This window comes from Myotis nattereri, assembly GCF_964212035.1.
Source record: "Myotis nattereri genome assembly, chromosome: 4".
Lineage (NCBI taxonomy): Eukaryota > Metazoa > Chordata > Mammalia > Chiroptera > Vespertilionidae > Myotis > Myotis nattereri.
In genome coordinates, this window is record NC_138079.1 from 11,937,569 (window position 1) to 11,960,360 (window position 22,792).

Genomic DNA, 22,792 nt, shown 5'->3' on the forward strand with positions numbered 1-22,792 from the left:
GCTGTGCCCATATTCTCCCCAAGTCCATGGTTCAATTAGACTCTGCTTTCCATGTTAGCACTCAGTCCTGTGCCCTCACCACACTGATGGGCCATTCCCTCCACAGATGAAATCTTGTCATCAAAATAAGTAAACTTCTAGGACCAAGTCTGAGTGATTTCCAGGAATTAGAAGGTATGTGGAATGTGAACTTAATTCTTTGGCTTGTATCTAACAGGATTTATTTCTCTGAATAAATTAACAGTTGAGGTTCATTTAGCATTTTTGTCATGATGCCCTTTTTCCTGAAGCCAGTATTAGGAATGCAGTCATCACAATGGCAACACAAACAGCAATACCGTGGTTACTTGTCCATTGCTATTCATGTCTGCATCTTTTTGGCATTTTTCTCTAAACCTTTCTCCAAACTTCTATATTTTTCTCCCTAATCAACTGACATCACATATCATGTCGATTTGATGTGCTCACCTGAGCTGTCAAGCATGAATTTTCATAGACAATCACATGAGACACAGCCTCCTTCTGAGTAGACTTCAGGGGGTAAGTTTTAGTGCTCTGCTGAAATTATGGTTCTTATGGGTTCTGTGAGGCCCATTTAATTTCACTGTATCATCATTTACCAGAAGCCGTGATATAAAATAAGATCTGATTGAACACCTAGGGGGTCTAATCGGGGTGATGAAGATGGAGGGAAAGTCAAGATGCCCTTGGTATTAAGGATCCCGGACTTTTAGTTCTCCAATTTGTGCGATAAGAAATTTTCTCTAATGCCTAATAGTGATTTTCCCTTGGTGCCTAATTATGTTGTTGCCTTCCCTGTGGGGAGAAACATGCTATCTTCCCATAAGTTATGTAGTCCTGGCCCCCTGACAAGTCAGCTTAACCTCACTCCTCATTTCTATATTTTCATTTCTGTTTTATGATTCCATTTTTCTTTTTCTTTAATTAAACAATCTGGAAACTTTGAATATCATGGCTACATGCCATCTTATTTACAAAGAGGCAGGATACTGGACAGTACTAAGTACATCACTGGCTACTCTGTCCCATGTGTCTGCGATGTGCTGAGTTGGAGCAGTTGTAACAAACCATCATGTTGTTGTGAGTTTAAATTATGTGGAGTTAGGAATATCAAATGGCCCCAAAAGAATATTATGCTATTAATTTATTTATTCATTTAAAAAAATTCTAATCTAGGTTTCATGAAAGACCTGCTGTGTCTTATGTTAGACATATTAGATGTAAAGAAAAAATTTTAAAAAGATAAAATTCATTCATAAAGAACCGAGTTCAAAAAAAGTAGATGTTAACTGGAGAGAAAATCTACAGGCTAACACTGCCTCAAATCCTCTCTTCAGTTAGCTCTTTCATTTTTCTAATTCTGTGGTAGGGGTGATCCTTGTATCTAACATGATGGCATCTATGATGGAAATGGGATAATCACCAAAGCAGCTTGGGAAAAAGATTATGGTTAAAGATGAAAGAAGCCAAATTGGTGACAACTTGGATGGACCTTGAGGGCTGAACAAACTAAACAGAAACAGATTCATAGATCAGAGAATAAACCTGTGGTTGCCAGAGGAGAGGGTTTGGGAGAAGGCTAGGTAAAAAAGGGAAAGAGATTGAGATATGCAAATTGATCGTTACAAAATAGCCACTGGGATGTAAAGTAAGGCATAGGGAATATAGTCAATAATATTGTAATAACTATGTATAATATGAGGGCAGGTGAGAACTAGACTTATGGAGGATCACCTTGCAAATTGTATAAATGTCTAACCACTATGCTGTACACCTGAAGCTAATCTATATAATAAAAGCCTAAGTGACCATTATGGCAGAACGACCAGAATGACTGGTCCGTATGATGTGCACTGACCACCATGGGGCAGACACTCAATGCAGGAGCTGCCCCCTGGTGGTCAGTGCACTCCCACAGGGGGAGCGTTGCTCAGCCAGAAGCTGGGCTCACGGCCAGGGAGTGCAGCGGTGGTGGTGGGAGCCTCTCCCACCTCCGAGGCAGCCCTAAGGAGCAGCAAGCTGAGTGGTAAGGAGCAGCGAGCAGGCGGGCAGTAAGGAGCCAGGGGTCCTGAACATCCCCTGAGGGCTCCCGGACTATGAGAGGGCACAGGCTGGGCTGAGGGACACTGCCCCCCCCCCCCAGTGCACAAATTTCATGCACCGGGCCTCTTGTATAAAATAATATTGAATGTCAACTGTACTTGACAAGTAAAAAAAGGATGTCCTTTTAAAATCCAGCTTAGAATTTAAAATCTTAAAATTTTAAAATCTCAAATTATTAAAGTATACTCCCCAATTTTTCAGAATTCATGTCTGCTAATTCAAATTATTTTAATTCACAATCTTTTTTAAGACTTCCATGAGATAATCATTTCCAAGTGAGGGAAAACTATATTTAAGTGAAGGGGTGACTTTCTAGAACTGTGCTGAGCATCTATTTTAAGAAAATATATATTTTATTGATTTTTTTACAGAGGGGAAGGGAGAAGGATAGAGAGTTAGAAACATCGATGAGAGAGACACATTGATCAGCTGCCTCCTGCACACCCCCTCCTGGGGTTGTGCCTGCAACCAGGGTATATGCCCTTGACCAGAATCGAACCTGGGACCCTTCAGTCCACAGACCAATGCTCTATCCACTGAGAAAAACCAGCTAGGGCTGAGCATCCTTGTTTGAAACTGAAATGCACAAGGGAAACTTTCTTCCCTGCTGAGTCACAAGAAAGCACATGGTGTGAAGATAGCCCCATCTAATAAGCTCCTCATATCACTTTGCTGAAATAAAGAGGTGTGAAGAAATGGTCTTCCTTCTTTCCTTCTACAGGACCCAGTGGGAAGCTGGAATCCCCCACCTCTGAATTAATCCATCAATTTTTACTGTTCTCTCAGAATAGATCAATGTCTCCCTGGTGTTCTTACATAAACACATAATGAATTATGAGCTCCTGTCATCATCTTGAATCCCCAACTGCCCCCATGACAAAGCTCTGCCCGAGATTGACTCTCCACAGTGGCTTCTGGAATGTGAAAGGATTAGTCCTGGGATCCTCAGTGATGCTTGTAATCCCCATCCCCACCCTCAACAGGGCAATAACAGAACTGTGAACAGTTCCCCTGTATTTAAGCAATGAAATTCTTCCAGAACATGAAAAAAAAAAAAAAGCTGATATTTTTCCTTGTCATAATGCACAATCATGCAGCACAGATCTGCTCTCTGCTTTGTTGATAAAATATACTTGGCGCAGCCTGTAGACTTTTATTGATGACATCTCTTTATTTCAGCACTCCCTGTTCTCTCTAACACTCCAAACCCACGTCAAGTGCAGAAAAGCACCATGAACTTGGGTATAACCCAGGGAGAAGCATGTACCCATACATCTCCTCAATCTAGCTGGAAGATCAGTCTTGTCCATAGGCAACTATGGTAAAAACAAGACAGTGCCCAACACAGGTCATGACAAATGGGTGACTGTGGCTTCATGCAGCTCAGGGCGCTTCATATTCTTTGCCCAGCTAAACTGGGAGCAGGGAATCTTAGGGACTTGAGTGGCACTTGGAGAAAGGAGACAGCCAACCTCAACAGGGCATCCTTGTTTGAAACTGAAATGCACAGGGGAAACACATAGGCTGCTGAGTGTGCATTTGTCCCAATATTCAGAAGACCTTACCCATCTCCACTGGAATTTTTATAAACTTCTGTTTTAACAAAATATTTAGTTTAGGAACACTATGCATTTGTGGTAGAACTTCCTGGATGGCAAAGCGTTCAGTATTGCAAATTTTCAGTAAATATATTTTATTCCCTTACATACAATCTGCATCCCTGTGTGCAGAGAGGACAGCATGGAAAAGAGGCCTTGGTATCAAATGGTCACAATATTTCACAGGTGATAGAAGATCAATGAAGACCAGCTTTTCCAAGAAAAATAGTTTTCCTGTTCAAGATATCTAATCATTAAAGGGAAAATACAATGCAATGTAGCAAACGACAAAAATTGGCAATATTTTGTCTAATGAATCCATTTGTGAGTTACATGTGTTAACCTGATTTTTGTTTCAGGTTGTTAAAATTATGTAAACAACAATGCCCAGTTATGGTCCTGCACATGTAGGATTGAGGCACACCTGCACTTTATCCCTAAATCCCATCCTCTCCATTGTTCCCAAGCATCTTATTCTTGTCTATTCATTAGCCACATTAAACTTGGCAAGGTGGGTGAGCTGTCACCCCTCAGGGTACTAAAAACACAATCAAAGGACATTTCCATCTGGGTTGCATAACATCTCATTGTCTCACAAAGGATGACCTTCCAAATTTCCTTCTACAGTTCAACAATAAGGTTCATTGTGACCTAGGTCCCATTTCAATTTCATTGCACTGTTGAAACTTGTTGTCTCAACAGCTTTCAGAAAATAACCTGCTAAATTGTAAAGTTAACAGTAATGGGTTTTGAGACAAACAAGACAGTTGGCTATTTTCTAGCACTGAGAGATCACCCCTATGTCCTGACCTCCAGATTTAGCAATTTGACATTTGCTGAGGGGCAACCATCCATTCTTAATAAATCTCCAGTCCTTGCCCACAGGGCCTTTCATTCTCTCAACATACCATTACTTTATATTTTTATATAGTTTTACTTTAAATTTTGGCCTCCATAGTAAATGCTTTTCAATCTTTTGCTCAATTGAAAATTATATATACATATATATGAAATTATATACATGTTTATATATACACTAGAGGCCCAGTGCATGAAAAGTCATGCACTGGAAGCGGGGGGGGGGGGGGGTGGGCGGCAGTCCCTCAGCCCAGCCTGCTCACAGTCCAGGAGCCCTCAGGGGCAGGAGGCAACCCGGCCATTAAGGGAAGGCATCGCCCTCCCCTCATCACACCTCTGCTGCTGCCACTACCAGCAGTGTAAGCCTCGGCCGGCCCTGGTTACCTGAGCCTCAGGCAGCCCTGGGCAGCTGGGCAGCCTCCATGTGAGGCTTGTCTGGGCCTCAGGCCTGCCCTGGGCAACTGGGCAGCCGATGCCTGAGGCTTGCCTGCACCTTGGGCTGGCCCTGGGCAGCTGGAGGGCTGAGGGCAGGTCCAGCTGCACTGTGTGCCTGCCCCTCCTCCGCCCCCCCCACCCCCCCCCCCCCTGGCAGGGCTCAAAGGACTGGGGGACTCTGGCAGAGCTGAGGGGACTGGGCACCGCTATCTTGTGGCTATGGGCACTGCCATCTTTGTGACGGTGTGACGCTCAATTTGCCTATTCCATCTTTATTAGATAGGATACATATGCATATATTGGATGTAATTGTAGATATTGGAGAGAGAGAGAGAGAGAGAGAGAGAGAGAGAGAGAGAGAGAGAGAGAGGGAGAGAGAGAGAGAGCATGAATACTGAAATATAGATCTCAATAGTTTTCCTCAGCCAGGCATCTTTTTAGCTGGGTCCATGCTGACTGATAGAGGTTTATTCAACAAAACACTTGTTTTATTCAAAGAATGAAATATGGTGTGGAGGAGAGAAGAGCATAATAAAACTTTACAGTTCAATCATCAACAGTATGTGATACAAGCTACTTATAAATTAAAAACCTGATTGGCACCTGGCTGGCGTGGCTCAGTGGTTGAGTATTGACCTATGAACCAGGAGGTCAGGGTTCAATTCCTGGTCAGGACACATGCCCAGGTTGCAGGCTAGATCCCCAGTGCAGAGCATGCAAAAGGCAGCCAATCAATGATTCTCTTTCATCATTGATTCTATCTCTCCCTCTCCCTTTCTCTCAGGTAAAAAATAATAATAATAATAAAAACCTGATTGGCTTTTCTTGCCACACAATGTTTATTGTCCATAGAAATATTTCTGAACGTTCTTTACTTCACAGAATCATGAAGCTGGTTGGCCCTGCATTTGCCACCACTTGAGAGGCTTCAGGGTCTGAAGAACCAACAGGAGCACATTCTGGGGTTTTCCCAGAGGGCCACCCAGCCTCACTCTGCTGAAGCGCTCTCCTTTGAGTAGTGCTTGCTTCTTAGCATGTCAGGGGACGCAGGGGACTTTGACGCTATGCAAAGAAAAATGCCACTAACTTGTTTCCTAAATGGTAGGATTTATTTCACTGCTCACATACAATTGAATGAGACAAACTATTTACATAACACCTAAGTACAAAAAATATAATACAATTTATACTGTACATAATCAAGATTCCCTTATTTTGTCCCAGACCGAGGTGAGGAGGGGGTTACTATGAAACAAAGATTGTTGCACTGTTAGCAGTACTTTGAATCATTCTTAATGAACTTGTTTTTTAAAAAAGATGAATAAGTTTGGGTTATAGGAATTGGCAATTTACCAAGAGCAGTGAATGAGCGTGGCATTTTCACTTCTGTAGCAACTGCTCATTTAAACTTAGGTTGTTTTCTTCAAAGTTGAGGCTGGAGAATGTGAGTTGGTTTCTGCTGACTAGTTGGGTAACCCCCTGCCCACCCCTTCCTTCTCTAAACTCCCATAATTGATCCAATGAAATAGGCAATGAGTTCCCTGCCTGGGCTGCCACAATTGGTGTCTTCAACTGATTTTTTGAAAGCAATACATCTGTCAAGTGTCATTAAATGACTCTCTTAAGTATCAACCTGGACAGCTCTTAAGGGAGCATTTAAGACCAGTGAATTGATGAACAGGAAAGGCAAAATTGAAGACCATTGGAAATTTGTATTTCACATTGAATATAAGATCTGAAAGAAAAGTGTGGCATGTTCACTGGGCCGGTGAGGAAATAGTCAGCAATCCCCAAACATTCCAACAAGGCAACCAAATTCCATCTCCTCACTCAAATGAAGGGAAGGCGATGCTACTTCATTCTAAAAAAGCTCCACCATGATTCATATATAGATGGCCTTTTAAAAAATGAAACAATCTCAAATAAGTTTATTTTGTATCATAAAACAGCAAATGCAAATTAATAGAGAATGAGGCTTTTAACATTTCATAACATTTTCCAAATTCTGTCAAATGGCATAAAGCGTGTTTTGTTACACACCTTTGAAGACTCCTACACTGGACAAAGTTTGTGCATTTTCTCTGCTGATGCTCTATGGTGGTGTTTGGTGGTGAATGTAGGTGCTTAGATTAAAGGTTCAGACTGTGCTTTCTTTCAAAGTGTGGAAGTTCAAGTTTTATTTTGGCCAATAGTCATGGTATAGAGGAAAAGCAATCAACTGCAGCAGATAAAATACCATTAATTTCTTAACCTAAATTAAGAGGGACAACTATGTGAATTTGTGAAGCAGTTTTGACAATGACAAGGAAGGAAGGAAGGAAGGAAAGAAGGAAGGAAGGAAGGAAGGAAGGAAGGAAGGAAGGAAGGAAGGAAGGAAGGAAGGAAATGAAACTTTATTTCTAAATGAGAACAGGTCTCCATTTCTGATGCTTCTGTAGCATGTACCAACATAAGACCATTGAATAAAACTTTGATCCACCTGCTCCAAAAAATATGTATGATGCACCTGTAACATACATCCTTAAAAAAAAAGGGAGTATGAGAATTTTGTTTTTCTCTTTCCTGTAAAATGTTGGAGCATTGTAGATGATTACTAGTCTGGTCTAGAGAAAGGAACGCTGCTGGGAACCACTTCCAAAGAATTTAAATGAGACTAAAGTCGTTTCCTAAGGAAAACCAGCCAAACTTTAACTGTATCCAGAAATAACCCTAAAAATTAACCTGTGATTAATGTCAGTTGACATCAGGTTCCTTTAGTGGGATTAAATTGCCTGGTCGAGCATAAAGTATTAATTTATAACTGTGCTTCTTGTAGTAAAAGGAAAAAGGAGAGGGAAGAGAGAACAAAAAAAGTCACACAGAAATGAAAAAATGTGACAAGTGTCCCCAGAGGTTTTGGCAGGAATCCCAAACGTTCCAGCCGAAAGAAGGGCTGCTGTGTGAAGGAGGTCCCAGTAGAAGTGGTAGGCGCCCCTGTGAAAGCCCACACGTGAGGGCTCCTGCCATGAGGTGGGGTGTGGAGGTGGCACATTAGCAAGAGCTCAACAGTGACAGAAAAGCAGCTGGTTAAAATGCTTATACTATAGCTGAAAGGATTCTAAACCAATCGAAACCTGTTAAGTAAGAAGAAAAAGAGAGAAGAAAGATACAAAGAGAAAGAGAGAGAAGCCAAAAAAAAGCCAGAATAATTTTCCTTTGAATAGAATGTTAGGGAACACATATGAGGTGATTTATTTGCAGTGATAAACAAAAAGATTTATGTAATTAAAAACAAGAAAATTCTGTTGTGGATGAAGGGTGTTTTTCCCAATCATTGTAGAAGATTGATTAAAGACCCATTTTGATGTCATTTAGAAAGCATTTCCCTTGAAGTCCAACGATCCTTTTTTGAAATATTAGTTTCCTCTTTCCTCAGGGAAATAGAATGACCTTTTCATTTTAGGAAACATGGGGGAGGGGGTGGAATTCAAAATAGCAGATAGCGTGATACACAGTGAGAACATTTTTCTTACAGGAGAGTGATGATATGAGTTGAAGAATCCAGTGAAAATCTAATCCAGGAACAATTGGGAATCATCTGGCTACATCGCACCTCTAGATGCGATGTAGAGACAGAGCAATCCTACACAGCACAGAAGGAATACATGGGATGCAAACTGAACTCCCCACAGCAAAGACTTGGAATGCCATTCATTTGCAAATCTACCAGGCCTCCCAGAGCCCACCGGGCATTTACATTTTTATTTTAGAGTCATTTTTTCAAATTTGGAGATATGAGAATATTTTGAATTCAATTATTACTAACATAAGATTTTCCCAACACTTTATGAAACTGTTTCTTCAAATCAGGTAGGGTAAAAATACACATATGCTAATAAGTCTATGTTCCTCAATGCCCACACTATATAGTTTCACAGATCTGAAGGTTTATTGATCAATAAGAACATATTTCAACGTCCACCCACACCTTTACCACAATGCCCCAAGGCATTTGATGATGACTTTCAATCTTGTTCTTACTTTCAGTAATTATTCAACCAACTGTCATGTGTTATGCATCAGTTGTTGGTGAATAATTTATCCTCTCTCTTTTTTTTTTCTTACTGAGGATCACTCTGAATTGTACAGCACTCTAAAATGCTCAGAACCACAAGGATCATTAACAACCTCACATCCAAATACCCTAATTTCTCAGGGTATATCTTGAAATGTGTCCTCCATGCAGGGAGAAGTGGGAGTTAGTGGATGGGAAGGCAACACTAGATTAAAACCAAAAGGCACCAGAGCTAAACATCTCCCCCTCACTTGACCCGGAGGCAGCAATGACAGCTGGGAATTTGGGGAGCAGTTCACTATGTACAGCGATGGGTGGCAGAAAGCGAGCTTTACATATAATTAATGCTCTTGGTAGGGGCATGTCACCACAATTAGTTCTATCAATACTGGGAAATAAAAGTTGACTTTCAGTAAATGTCAGTTCTCTCAATACTGTCCGTAACATGGAAAATTTTTAAAAGTTGTTTTCAATCATATTTCAGTACTTTCAATACTTTCTTCAGTGTCATCATTAATGTTCAAAATTGTTTTCTTTGCAGGGAGAGAGGAGGTGTGGAGTCTATCCAAATGCTAAACAAATGGTTATTTTACAGGCTTTCCAGGACGTTACAATGGACCAGACAGGTGGGCACGGCACCCAAGCCAACTGTGCAGCCAGGAAATCCTGGAATGCCATGAAATCCAAAAGTCAGAATAAGGCTAGTTTCGCAGCAACCTGCAGAACAATTTCCCTTTCATCGTGTCTGTGCCTCCCCGAGTGGGAACAGGAAATTTATGAAGACCAAGGGTGGAATGTCTCAGACTTCATATAACCGCCTCTGCAGATGCAAGCCAGGTTGCATCCTGAGCTTCCTCAGGCAAGAATCATTCCACGTCCAAACACACAAGTTGCTTCTAAGAATTCCACAGTATTCTCCAGATTGAGAAGATGGGAGATCCATGGTGAATCACTGTATGGCCACATTCATATTCTTCATTTTAGCAATACTATGGACTTAAGCACTCTTTGTGTGTGTATATGCGTATGTGTGTGTGTGTAGGGGTATTCTCATATAATATGAACTATTTTCTTGAATTAAAACATCATGAAGATGTATGCTCAAAAGCAAGAAGAGGCTCCTATTCCTAAAGACTCCTTCCAATGTAGGCGATGCATTTATTAAAAAGCTCAAGGAAACAATTGACTTGTTAGAAAAATGGACTGAACACAATAAAAAAAAAAAATAACTCCACACCATGGCTCATTCAACAAGTATTGTAGACCAGATTTTCACATTGTTGTATTTAGACGTTTGTTGCTTTTAAGGACATCTATTTTGGGCAGCAATCGGACACTCCTGGCTTGAAATGCACTTGAAATGTATCCAAACTTCATCTCTGAAGTCTCCAAAACATGGGCAGTCATGGAGCACAGGCCTCGAGGAACCAGGGAATTACAAGAAGCCAAAAATATAAGAGTTATTAGTACTCATCATAATTATTGAGATCTGTAAAGTAGGCGTTAGAATAAGTCTTCCCAGTGAGATGCGGGTTGAAGTATTTGTTTCTCTCCTCTAGGATCAAGTTGTTTTTATTAAATGCCTGCAAAAGATAAAAATAAAAGATGTAAGTAGTATTTCAGGAAGAGAATGTAACTGGGAGATGGTTATGTTGAATTCACACTCTGTCCTAAGGCCCCGTTATTGGAAAATGTGTTTCCGCACTTACCTGCTTCCTCACACTGTTGGCCTTCCCAGGGATTTGCCTCATAACTGGAATGAAGTTGGCAAGTTTTGACATCTTCCAGCCTATTTTTGAGTTTTAGGCAGGAAGTTCCCAAGAGTTAGAAAACCTATGCCTAAACCTCAAGGAAGCCTAAAACTCTAGCGAATTCAAATGAACGAACGCTTGGCGAATGCATTTAATGCTTCTAGCACTGCTCACTTAGAATGTTATCACATATAACTGAGTAGATACTTAAGCAGCTTTCTGATGACCTTGAATAAGTATAGGGATAAGACATTAAAAATGGAACTTATTTAAGTAAATGCATGGAATTTCAAATGACTTATTTCCCTTTTCTGCACTTGTTAGGTGGTGTCTACCTCAGGCATTCTGGCCACTGATGTTCTGTATTTTAATAGTCACTACAGGCATCTGCACTTTCAAAGAGCTGAACTACCTCAGGTGGAGGGTAGATATTGAGGGGTCCAAAATAAAGATGAAGGATTGTAGGCTCAGGCTAACTCTCCTTCTAGGAAAAAGTTCTAGAAGGATTTATTAGTGACTAGGCAGCAGTTAATACCACATACTGTTACACCCATTTAAAGATGAAGAAACTGAGATTCAAAGGAGTAACTAACTTGCAGTCTGACCTATGATGCAAAATGCCTGGAATTACAACTGCATTTATTTGGCCCAGCACTGTTCAAGGCATTTCATACAAATCACCCTGTTTGATTAACAAAGGCTCAGTGAGTTTGAATAACAGCTGGTCAGTGACTCATGAACCCAGGTCTGCCAGCTCCAGTGCCGATACCCTTCCCACCCCTGCTTCCTGGGAATGAGGAGGAGACTGGTCATTTACTCTTTCTGGGGAAAACACTGGGTTAATCACGCATTGGGGAAATTTAACAAAACCCACCAGCCACACAGCCCTTTACATCACAGAGACCTTCACTGTGCTTGACAATTCTTTGAAGATAGTCTTATAATACTGTAACACTTTCGCCACCCTGTGATTCCTGAAAGGGTCCAGTCCTGGTCCTCATTACCACTGCCCAGTGCGTATCAGTCCTCAGCCTGGAGCTCTTATATTTGGCATGACTTCCGTGTGGCTGCAGAAGGCACAGTGGAGACAGAGCTGGACACTGGCCAATGACCTAATATTTTCCAGCATTTTACTTGTTGCTGTTTCCATGTGCTATTTTTAACTACATTCCCAATATGAGATGCCATCTGCTCACGGGCAAAGCAAAGCTAAAAAGGCAGTTCATTGTGAGTGAGAGTCCGGTACCTTGACCCCACCCTGTCACTTGTGCCACCACCAGTGTGCTTTGCCAATAGCCCCCAGGGCCCCTGCCTTCTTTGCACATCTGGACGCTGCGGCCTCTGCCCATCCCGTACCTTGATGGCCTCCACCGAGTCATACTTGTCCAGTTTGTTGATGTGGTTAGTGATGCTGGTGTTGAGCGGGGCGGGTGCGATGGGGTGGATGACGGTGGCATCGTGGGATTGCTGCTGGTACCGCTGGCAGTAGGTGTAGACGAGGAGCGTGAGAAGGCAGCCCAGGATGGAGCTGCTCAGCCCCACAGCGACCATGTGGAACATGTTGAACTCTGGGAAGACAGCATCGAAAGTGATGCTACACTGGAAAGGAACATGCTACGCCAACAGCTCAGTGCTTTGGTGAAAAGAGGATGATGAAATGGAAAGCCCCATATCCATTCAAAATTAAAGACATCATATGCCAATTCCTTCGAAATAGCATGGCCACCAAAACACTTCTCCAAAGCAAGCACAGTATATTTTAAGTTAATGCATCGTAATCAAGACTTTTGGAGGTCACCTTCACACACTAGCAGAAGCTTTTTAAAATTTTTTAATGTAAAGCTCATACAAGAATGTGCTTCAGTTTCAAGTACAGCTCACTCTCTGGTCTATGAGGATTCTAGGAGGGTAGATATTGAGAGGTCCAAAACATACCCTCCAGGCTCCTTAATGGGCTGGGTGTCCCTCCCACAAAGGGAGAATGCGTTCACTGCTTCTAGCACGGCTCTCCTGCAAGCCAGACTCTCTCTCCCCTTCCCTTTATTTCACTTTACTTAAAAATGCGTTCCACTTACATAATGCTGATGTTTTCATTATATGTTTATTATGAATATAAACACATTATATAACATCAGAAAGTGTAAAAGGGAATATAAACGTACTAAGTCTTTTTCTTTCCTAGGGACTACTACACCCACTTTCTGGTGTGCCGTTTCCGATGTCCTCTGCACACTTCTGTGTGTGTGTGTGTGTGCGTGTGCATGTGTGCAAACCCATACATATTATCCTGGGTACCACTTTTTTTCACTTACATTGTATTTTGGAGATGTTATAAAGAAAGTAGAGATCTTACAAAGAAATAAAGGATTTGTGTCAAAGGAATAACATATGTTCTTTTAATGGTCATGAAATGAGCCTCTTTTTACATTTTTTTTTTCTGTTTGATAGACTGACTTATTTTCCTTGAATTAGGAGTACAAAGCATTGGCAAAGTGAATGGGCATGGATTTATGACTGTGACATAGCACTGGCTTGAGTGACCTCAAGGTAACATAAGCAAGACCTGCATGAAGTCTGAGACACAACAACAACAAAACAGATATTCATGGTGTGTTTGTAAAACACTTTACAATGAAGGTTTCAAGACTTTCAGAGACTGCAGACAACATGTGGGCAGAGCTGGTGAAGCTGGGCTTAGGGAAAATTAGATAAAGCAGAACCGACCTGCCTTTTTCTGCTGTGTTGGCCCCATGTGGCTAGTCAGTTGCTTGTGGATTTACATGTTTCCCCTGCTTTCCCCCTGAGTGTCCCTTCCATTGGCCACCAAAGGGTGCATTGCCACCCAAGCTCAACACCTCCCCTTCCCTATCTGTCCATAGGGCCCCAAATGGAACGAATGGCAATGCCTGCTGGGCACCACTGTCAATTCCAGGTGTGTCTGCAGAGCTGCAACTCGAAGCCCTCAGGGCACTCAGGGAGAGGAGACCCACAGGCCTGCCCCCCACATCCAGGTGCTGGAGTACTTGCATCTTTACCACCCAGACTCCCCACCAAGGATGTTTCAAGCAGACTTCACCTCACCTACGATATGCAGTAGACGCTGAGTACCTCTCGCCTGTCCCCAACCCCTGACTTCTCCCTCCAAGCTGTTCCCAGGTTCCTGAGAGATGGATCCTTTTCCCCGGGGGGACAGACACTGTGCTGAGGCTGCCTACTCAGTTGTCTGTGAGCACAGCTCACAGGCTCCTACCCGCACTGAGACTCCAAAGACACGACCTCAGTTTTTCATCCACCTCAGGTTTCCACTTCTTGGTTATTTGGCCAATGGTTTGACAAAGTAAAAGGACTTCATTCATCTTCGGCTTTTCCTGATTTTGTCTGGGACAGTTGGATGAAGCACCGAGGATGCTCCCCTAAGCGCCCACTATAGGTGTTGCTGTAACATGGGAGCTGTGGGTTTCACAGTGTTGTCATTGCCTCGTACTTTAGGGTTCAGACTCCCTGGGGTCGGTGCCAGATTTGGATGTAAGTACTTTCTGCCGCACGGATAGCATATTTTATTATAACACATGGAAGATGTAGGGCTCCATCCGTATGCAGATACTTCATCGTTAATCAAATGAATCATTCCCACAGGTGCCCGGGGAAGGCTGGGGCCACTGACATCTTTATGACGATTATACAGTCTGTGTGTCACAGGCAACTAAAAATAGCTCTCTAAGATGAAACATTTCAAAAGACTCACATTTTTCTGCAGAAAGGAAAAATAGTGCCTATTAAATCTCTTGAATTTGCTTAGTTTGACTCTCTGCTTTGAATATGCTTTTTTTTGGCTGGGATTTTTGGTCAGCAAAGCCGGAATAGAAACCAATTACCCAGTTGATTCAACTGCCTGATTTCCTGTGCAAAATGTGATTGATTTTTGCAACACACTAAAAAAAGACAACAATGTTATCTCCCTAAACATCCTTGCGACGTTATTGTTTTTACATATCAGCCCAACAATCAAATCCATTTGACCTCTTACCCAACTATTCTGGTATGTCAATGTCAGCAGCCTAAAAACTTCATTTTGGGAAGATTTCAACCAAAGAACTTGTATGCATATAACCCATGGACACAGACAATAGGGTGGTGAAGGCCCGGGGTGGGGTGAGGGTGGGGGTCTAGAAGGGTCAATGAGGGGAGAAAAGGGGACATATGTAATACCTTCAACAATATTTTTTTAAAAAACACTTAGTTTTGAATAGTGCAGAGTAATTAAAGTTTCTATGATTTAATCAATAGCACCTCAAATCTTGATTCTAGGCAGCCATTTGGCACACCTGGCTCAGACACATAGCAACAGCATTTTAGGACATGGATGGGCATTGCATGATGTTCCCCTGTATATTAAAAGCCTTGGAAGGACTCCCCTCCCTTTACCCCGAGATGGCCCGTGAAGGAAAGTGGTTTTCAAACTTGTGGCTAATGAGCACCGACTGCCAAATATGCAGAGACATCAGCTGGTGGCCTCCCTCAAGACAGGACCAATCCCTACAAATGCCACCCACTCTGGACCTTCACTGCCCCTTAGGGCAGCAGACATCCCTGGACCGTGGGTGTTGTCCAAGAGTGTCACCTGACCAGGGCTGCTGTGGCTCCAGTCCCCAGACACAATCCTCCTGGACGCTTTCCTCTGGTGCTCCAAGTTTCGAGTTCACTGCGACCCCACTGCCTGGATCTGACCTGGGCTCCACGGCTGACTGCCTGTGTGAACGTGAACTTCAACCACGGGTCTCATGTCCCTGACCCTCACAATCCATACGTATAAAATGCAGATAAAAACCCATGGCTGATAATTTTCTACAATTCCCTACACCAAAATCTCAGAAAAGTGATTTCTCATCACTTACCTGGCAACAAAGCATGACCTGCCCTGCCCTGTTTGCTGCAGAACTGACCAGAACCGCCAGAAGCATTAGCATATTCAGTTCACCCACGTGTCACTGCAGCATCATTAAAGGAACCGGTTATGAAGTTGCCCCCAGACCCTGCAGGGCATTATGTAATACCCAGTACATGCCCCATATGACCCATCCACATTCTGAAAAGAGTTCAGTTCCAAAACCCTTCCCTATTTCCAATTCTTCTTTTACATAAAGAATTGTGGACTTCGGCACCTACAAGAATGTTCTTTGTGAGGATCAAATAGGATCCTTCTTGTCATTTAATACAGTGTCTGGCATGGAGTGGCTGATCTCAAAATATTAAGGAATTCTTAGGATTAGTTTTATTTAAAGTGGCATATATTCATCTTCCAGCTGGATTCCAAGTTAGTGATTGCCAGTCTGTGGACTCAAGGACAGACATTGTCCCTCTGAGGATATGACTGTCTGCTCCAGGGGGCTCTTTCAGTCCACTCATAAAACTGGCACAGAGTGGGTGGGCACTCAGCAAAGATCACTGAATGAATGGGTTAACAGATGGCCGACTAAGCAGAAAGGATGTAACAGCGAACTCTTATTAAATGTAGTTAATAATGGTAAGTACATTCCTAAAATATGTGTAGAAGCTCCAGATTCCACCTGAGCATAAGCTGAGCTGCCTGGGACTCCCCTGGTGGGTGGACTACAGTAAGGGTGGTTATTAATAGGTCTTCAGTCTGAATACACACATACGACAAGACTGTTGGTGTTGATTGGCAAAGGTGGACAGGGACTGGGCTTGGATATATAGACAGTCAATCCCTCCCTTCCTGACAAGATAGTCATACACGGTAAAGTCTGAATTCATCACAGACTTGAACCAGAGAATGTTGATATTTGTCATTCAGGGTTCCGGGAAGTTTAAAATGTTCCTCTTGAGATATTCCAGTAGAACTTAATGCCCCTTACAATTTTGTCATTCCATCAGTCTGAATATTTGAGGTTGGCTGCCAGGATTTATAAATATAAACAAACTGCTGGAATACTGTTTTACTCATGGGAAGTCTAATATCTATATTTAGTACCTATACAGTATTAAGATATCAAGATCACGGATTCGTAAAGCTTAGCATTCACCAGTCACCTGAAGGGCTTATTAAACCACAGAGTGCCCAGTCCCACTCAAACAGGCTCTAATTCTTCAGCTCAAGGTGGCGCCTGAGAATCTGTATTTATCTCAAGTCCCAAGTGATGCTGGTGGTGCTGATATGGGGACCCCACTTGAGAACCACTAATCCAGATGTCAAACTCTGACTCTTAGCATGTATACTACCAAAGCAGAAGGTGCTTGGGATCCAGGAGTTTCTCCAGTCTGTTTTGTTTTTTGCCAACAGCAGAAACATAGAAACATCATTTGGCCAAAGAGCAGAAAATATCAGAAATCACTTAGACTGTAGTTAAAAGGAAGAACTTACCCCCACACCTCTTCTCTTCTACGCTACTAGATCTTGCCACGGATACTTCTGGAAAAAGAAAAATCCAATCACAATGTGTAAAGGGTATTGGGAAGAAATATCATATCAGTGACTCATTTACAAAATGTCCAATGATATTGAGTTTTATGTGAGTTGAAGTTCCAAAAACCTGATTTTTAAAAATTATATTTGTTTCTTTGTTCAGCCAACTTGAGCTGCAGTTGGTCAAGGTCATCTTGATTGGGAAGGGGTGAGGTTCATTATCACAGATAGAAAATGCAATGGTCCCCTGAGCTACAGCCAGGGCAGTAGCTTCAAAACGAGACCAGAGAATGAGCGGATTTTCAGTTACAATACATCCTCCCAGCTGTGGAACCCCATGGTGTTGGCCTGTGGTGTTCCTGCCTCAGATCTTTTGTTTCATCAAAGCTGGGTTGTCACATTCCCTGCAGAGGTGACTGATCCACCAGAGCTCCAAGGAAATGGCCAGAACAAATAAGTCCCTGTTCAGAGCCCATTGATGCTCTGCTATGCCACAATGGGAGACACCATTGTGAGGAGACATCGACCTACACAATGAAACACCATTTCAGGATGCCAGAAACATTATTCTCTCCGTATTGATTTTTCCTTAGACACCAGGAATAAAAAATATATCTATAATTTAAAAGGGAAACAACAATAAACATTGCAACTTTATACCATACATGACTGAAGTGCCCGACAAGGCTAAAGCTTATACTTTTCTCTAAAACATTATCTCTTCCATAAATGGAGGAAGATAAGCTATTACCCACTATTGCCTTGTAAAAGGTTTGTCTCTGCTTTGGTCCACATCTCAGTCCTAAGCCACACAGTAGGCATGTGTGAAATGATATGTCAGTATATACACCAGACCTATAGTGCGCAGGTGACAGGTGACCACCTAACAACTTGATTTGACATGGAAAAGGCAGTGGCAAGAGGGCCAGTCCCCTCTTCTCCAAGATAAGAGCCATAATGGGTTCCCCTTCCCAAATACAGTAAGTTTTCATAAAGAAAATGGTCCTTCTTCTCTGTGCAAACACATGCACACAAGCATTGACAAGACATTTTACCTAATGATTAAAATAACCAAATGTGCCACTTGCATTTTTTTGGGCAAAAGCTTCCACATGTGTTATAGTCAATAAATTGTAGAAACAACACTGTGCTTAACAATGTCTATGGTTGAAAAAAATCTTCAAATGCACAGGCTAAATTTAAGTCTAAACTTGCAGCTACCTATAAACCTCTACTTTAATCACCCTGAAAATACAAGAGTTGACAGAATCATCTGTTTCACCAAAAGGGAACTCAAAGAATAATTGCAACTCTAACCGATGATTCATTTCCACTTGGAATGTGGGCAGGGATCTTGCTCACACTCTGCCCTTACCTGGGATGAAATTGGAATCAAATACACATGGCCGGCTCTCCGTGGTGTTTCCAGAACACTGGCTGCCCACAGGGAACAGAAGGATACATTGGCGGGCGCGGACCTGGACTCCAGACACATCACACTCCGACCAGTCTGACCACTCCGACCAGCTCTCTGCAGTGACCAGAAGCGGGGAGAAGAGGCAGCAAGAGGCACTAAGATCAATCACCCTGGAAGTACTGTCATGTTACATATATGAGTTTATGCCCTCCTATCAGCTTTAATGGGCCTGTATATAAATAAGATGTACTCCTATCTTCTTAAAAGCCCAGCAGATAAAATACACACGAGCATGAATAAAAGAACTGGTATATCATTGACCTGAAATAATGTGCTAGAATTACATTTGCTGAAACCACATTATTTGAATGCTTTAAAGTGATTGAATTAGACGCTCAATAAGCTAATCACTGATGTCCAACTGTGCACAGGCTGTCAGTGGCAGGGGAACAGAAATCATCAAGGCAGACACTATTTCCATCAGGGCAATGCTCCTCTGCTAGGAGCAGCCCTCACAGGCTTTCCTGAGAGACTCCCACAGGCCTCAGCGCTGGGGCAAGAGAAATAGGTGCATCTACGAGAAAGCCCGGTTGCTGAGTTCCTGAGAAACCTACAATGTAAGCGTTCTCTTCTCTTATAAAAACAATTCTGCAGAATCAATATCGCAAAGTCAGGCTATATTTTAGGCAGAATTCATTGTGTCCCGTGTTTGCTCATAAGATCAATGCACAAGTCTTGGGTGAAGGCCAAGAGTTGAGTGATAACAGGGCCCTTCACCCTGAAGTGCAAGAGTTGCCAGGTTGTGTTAAATTAGCCCAGGCCTGCAGATGTGTGGCAGACAAACTCTCATATTTGAAGTAAGGAGGTTACAAAAATTTAACTCTTAATATTATTTATGAAATATTAATCAACATAAAAGTATTTTTCTATGCAGTTTGATTTTCTCCTCTTTTTAAATGCAAGCAACCTGAAGCAACCTGACTATCTTTGTAGTTCAGACATTTTGGAAATCAGACTGATGGGGACTTGACCCAATGGGAAGAGAGATCCATGTAAAGGGTACAATTTACCCTTAGAAATGTGTCAGTTTTCAGAATGACTATAAGAATTTGGTTTGTAGGCCCTTTACAATATACATGGAACCTTCTAGAGAGAAATACAAGAGCAAGTTATTAAAAAAACGTAAAATTGTTTCAATGTCAAAGTTAGGTCTCATCTTCCTTCCAAGTCATTCCATGTCAGAAGGTGAAGCTAATTCCAGATGGGGAGACTGGGTCACTCATCCAGTGGGCACCAGTGCCAGCCAGCCTCAGAGCTCAGTACCTCCATGCTCCCCACCCCAATTCTCAACCACACAATCTTAGATTTCATTAGCTGAGATTAATGAAATATTTTACGAAGGCTCAGTCGTAACCCATTTCGGCTACTCGTTCTGAAACTATGCCAGGTTGAGAACCATTTTATTGCAGAACATGTGTTATGAAGTCACTTCCAGGTGGCAGGGCGGCAGATGGGTGGAAGTGTTCTCCTCTTTCAGTACCTATGATGTGGCATCATCAATTCATCATTTCTGAGTCAGGGATAGGGGCACGTTGGTCCCAAAGTCCCACCACTCACCAGGGCAGGGCTGCGTGTTGCAGAGAGCCTCCTCCGTGTGCAGCCCTAGGCAGATGTCCCCGCCGTAGGCTGGGGCTGGGTTTGTGCAGGAGCGGGTCCTCATGTAGTGCCCACCGCCACACGTTGCTGAGCATTTTGACCAGGAGGACCAGCAAGACCACACGCCATCCACTGGGGAAAGACACACAGTCAGGCTGCTTCTGAAATGCAAAGCTGACCAAACTGATGAGGCTGCAGATAGAGTGTGCAGGCAGGACCACATCCGAGAAGCCACTTGACCACCCACAGTAGGGTGTTTGGGGGTCTTCCTGTTTGAGGGAACCTGTTTTACATATTCCTCCCTTCACATTTTCAGTTCCTCTGATTTGTCCCTTCAAGAAATATCTCTAAACATAAGCATGAGGATGACAGAGTACAGTGTATGCAACAGAAAATAACCATCCTTGGGAATGACCTTGAACAACATTCTGCTGTGAAGCCCCAGCGTGCTCTCGTCTTTGTTAACCACTCAGTCGAGTTGGCCAGTGGAGACTTATAGCCGAGGACAGCCAGTTCCAGTCACCGCCTTCCTTGCTAATGGGATTACGATTTGCTCCAGGACAGAGGGATAAAGCAAGGGTAACAGGTCCTGTGAGGAAGAACTGCGGGGATGCTCCATAGATGCAGAAATGAAACAACCAAATGAAGTCCATACAATGCAGACTGGATGGTGTGTTTATGTGATGGACTAAACAGAGGGCCTGCTACCTGCAGCCAGACTTCAGGTTGGGTATGAAGGCGAGTTTTGTAACTCGAACATTAGGCAGAACTGGTTCCTGATGAACTACTGCCATGCCTGCCCGTGACCCCGAGCCGTTCTCCTGTTTTCTCCAGGCTGGGCTCCTGATACCAGTGGAGGGGCCTCCTGAGCACTGGGTCAGCTGACCCTCCTGGCTCTCAGTGCTCCCGCCTGCTTGTTAAACTGAGACCTCACGCTGGCTTCTGTCTGACATTGTCCGATATGATCTGCCATTTGTCTAACTCCTTGCTGATCTGCCCTCTTGTCAGCCAGACCTGCCCTGTTTTAACTGAGCCCCAGAGAAAAGCTGCAGGACTTTTGTCAAGATGTTGTTAGGCTCCAATTAGCAAAAAGCAATCATAACCACAGCATACTACATAAAAAAGCTGATGAGAGATTCGCTTTTACAAGATGTAGATAGTATCATATTTTATTTTCTCCATATCCTTCATAAAATAGAACAGAAGCAACAAGGAAAGGGAATGCCAAAATCTTTAAACATATAAGGCTATTTTAGGTAGAATGACCTAGTTTATATTTGAATACACCCATTGTGAACTAACACATCTTTTTATAAAGTATTATGTCTCTTTAAATATAGGCATAGATAAAACTAAAGAATTTTTGGGACATATAAGCAGAAGCATCATGTTTATGATGATATTTTAATTTGCAAAAAAGTAAAAACAGAAAAAAAAATATTTGACATATAACTGGGAATATTGTGACTTGTCAGTTTATCCAGACTTGAAGAATTCAACCTTTTCCCTAATAAGAAATAAGCATGTCAGAAAGTGAGAATGAATATCTGACATTGGTTATAATACCAGAAAAGGAAGGCAGACAGAGATTTGCTTAGAACTTTAAACTTTGCAAACACCCACTGCCATGTCTATTCTCACTGTAAACAGAGCTGAAGCTTGGTCTCAAGTGGGTACATGTACACACCCCACACTAAGGCACAGATAATTCAGAGTGCCTCAGAATAGCAGGTGTCACAGAGTACAGATGTTTGAATGTACACAAGGCCGTCTGGGGCTCAGTTCAAATGCCTCATCTAGATGGGTGCTGGAACTGGACTTGGAGTAACCATGTGGTCTAAAGATCCTTGACTTTTCTATTGCATAGTGAACCTGCAGATCAATGGCCACTAGGTATATGAAAAGATGCCCAACATTATTTTATTTTTTTTTTTCTTTTTTTTTTTTATTATTATTAGTTAAGGAATTACAAATGTGTCCTCATCCCCCCCTTTAACCCCCAACCTCCCCCCCACACACAAACTCGTGCTCCCATCCCCCCGTTGTCCATGTCCATTGGTTTGGCTTATATACATGTATACAAGTCCTTCTGTTGATCTCTTCCCCTTACCCCCACCCTCCCCTACTTTCCTTCTAGGGATTGATAGCCTGATCGCTGTTTCTCAGTCTTTGGGTCTGTCCTTTTTCATCAATCTATGTTGTTCTCTATAATCCACAAATGAGTGAGATCATGTGGTATTTATCTTTCTCTGACTGGCTTATTTCACTTAGCATAATGCTCTCCAGTTCCATCCATGCTGTTGCAAAAGGCAAGAGTTCCTTTTTTTTTACCGCAGCATAGTATTCCATTGTGTATATGTACCACAGTTTTCTAATCCACTCATCTGCTGATGGGCACTTAGGCTGTTTCCAAATCTTAGCTATGGTGAATTGTGCTGCTATGAACATAGGGGTGCATATATCCTTTCTAATTGG

At 42.5% G+C, this 22,792-nt stretch overlaps 1 protein-coding gene across 1 annotated transcript in view; it reads right to left on the reverse strand.

The window, feature by feature from the left end:
• Nucleotides 1-6,102: 6,102 nt before the first annotated feature.
• SEMA5A (semaphorin 5A) overlaps nucleotides 6,103-22,792 on the reverse strand; it is a gene marked incomplete at its 5' end in the record, with an annotated part of 244,625 nt that continues 227,935 nt past the window's right edge. The window contains 5 exons of the mRNA XM_081089965.1: nucleotides 6,103-10,652; nucleotides 12,177-12,388; nucleotides 17,203-17,250; nucleotides 18,620-18,775; nucleotides 20,279-20,449. Coding sequence (XP_080946091.1) covers nucleotides 10,533-10,652; nucleotides 12,177-12,388; nucleotides 17,203-17,250; nucleotides 18,620-18,775; nucleotides 20,279-20,449 — 707 coding nt within the window. The 3' untranslated portion in view covers nucleotides 6,103-10,532. The remainder of the gene's footprint in view (nucleotides 10,653-12,176; nucleotides 12,389-17,202; nucleotides 17,251-18,619; nucleotides 18,776-20,278; nucleotides 20,450-22,792) is intronic.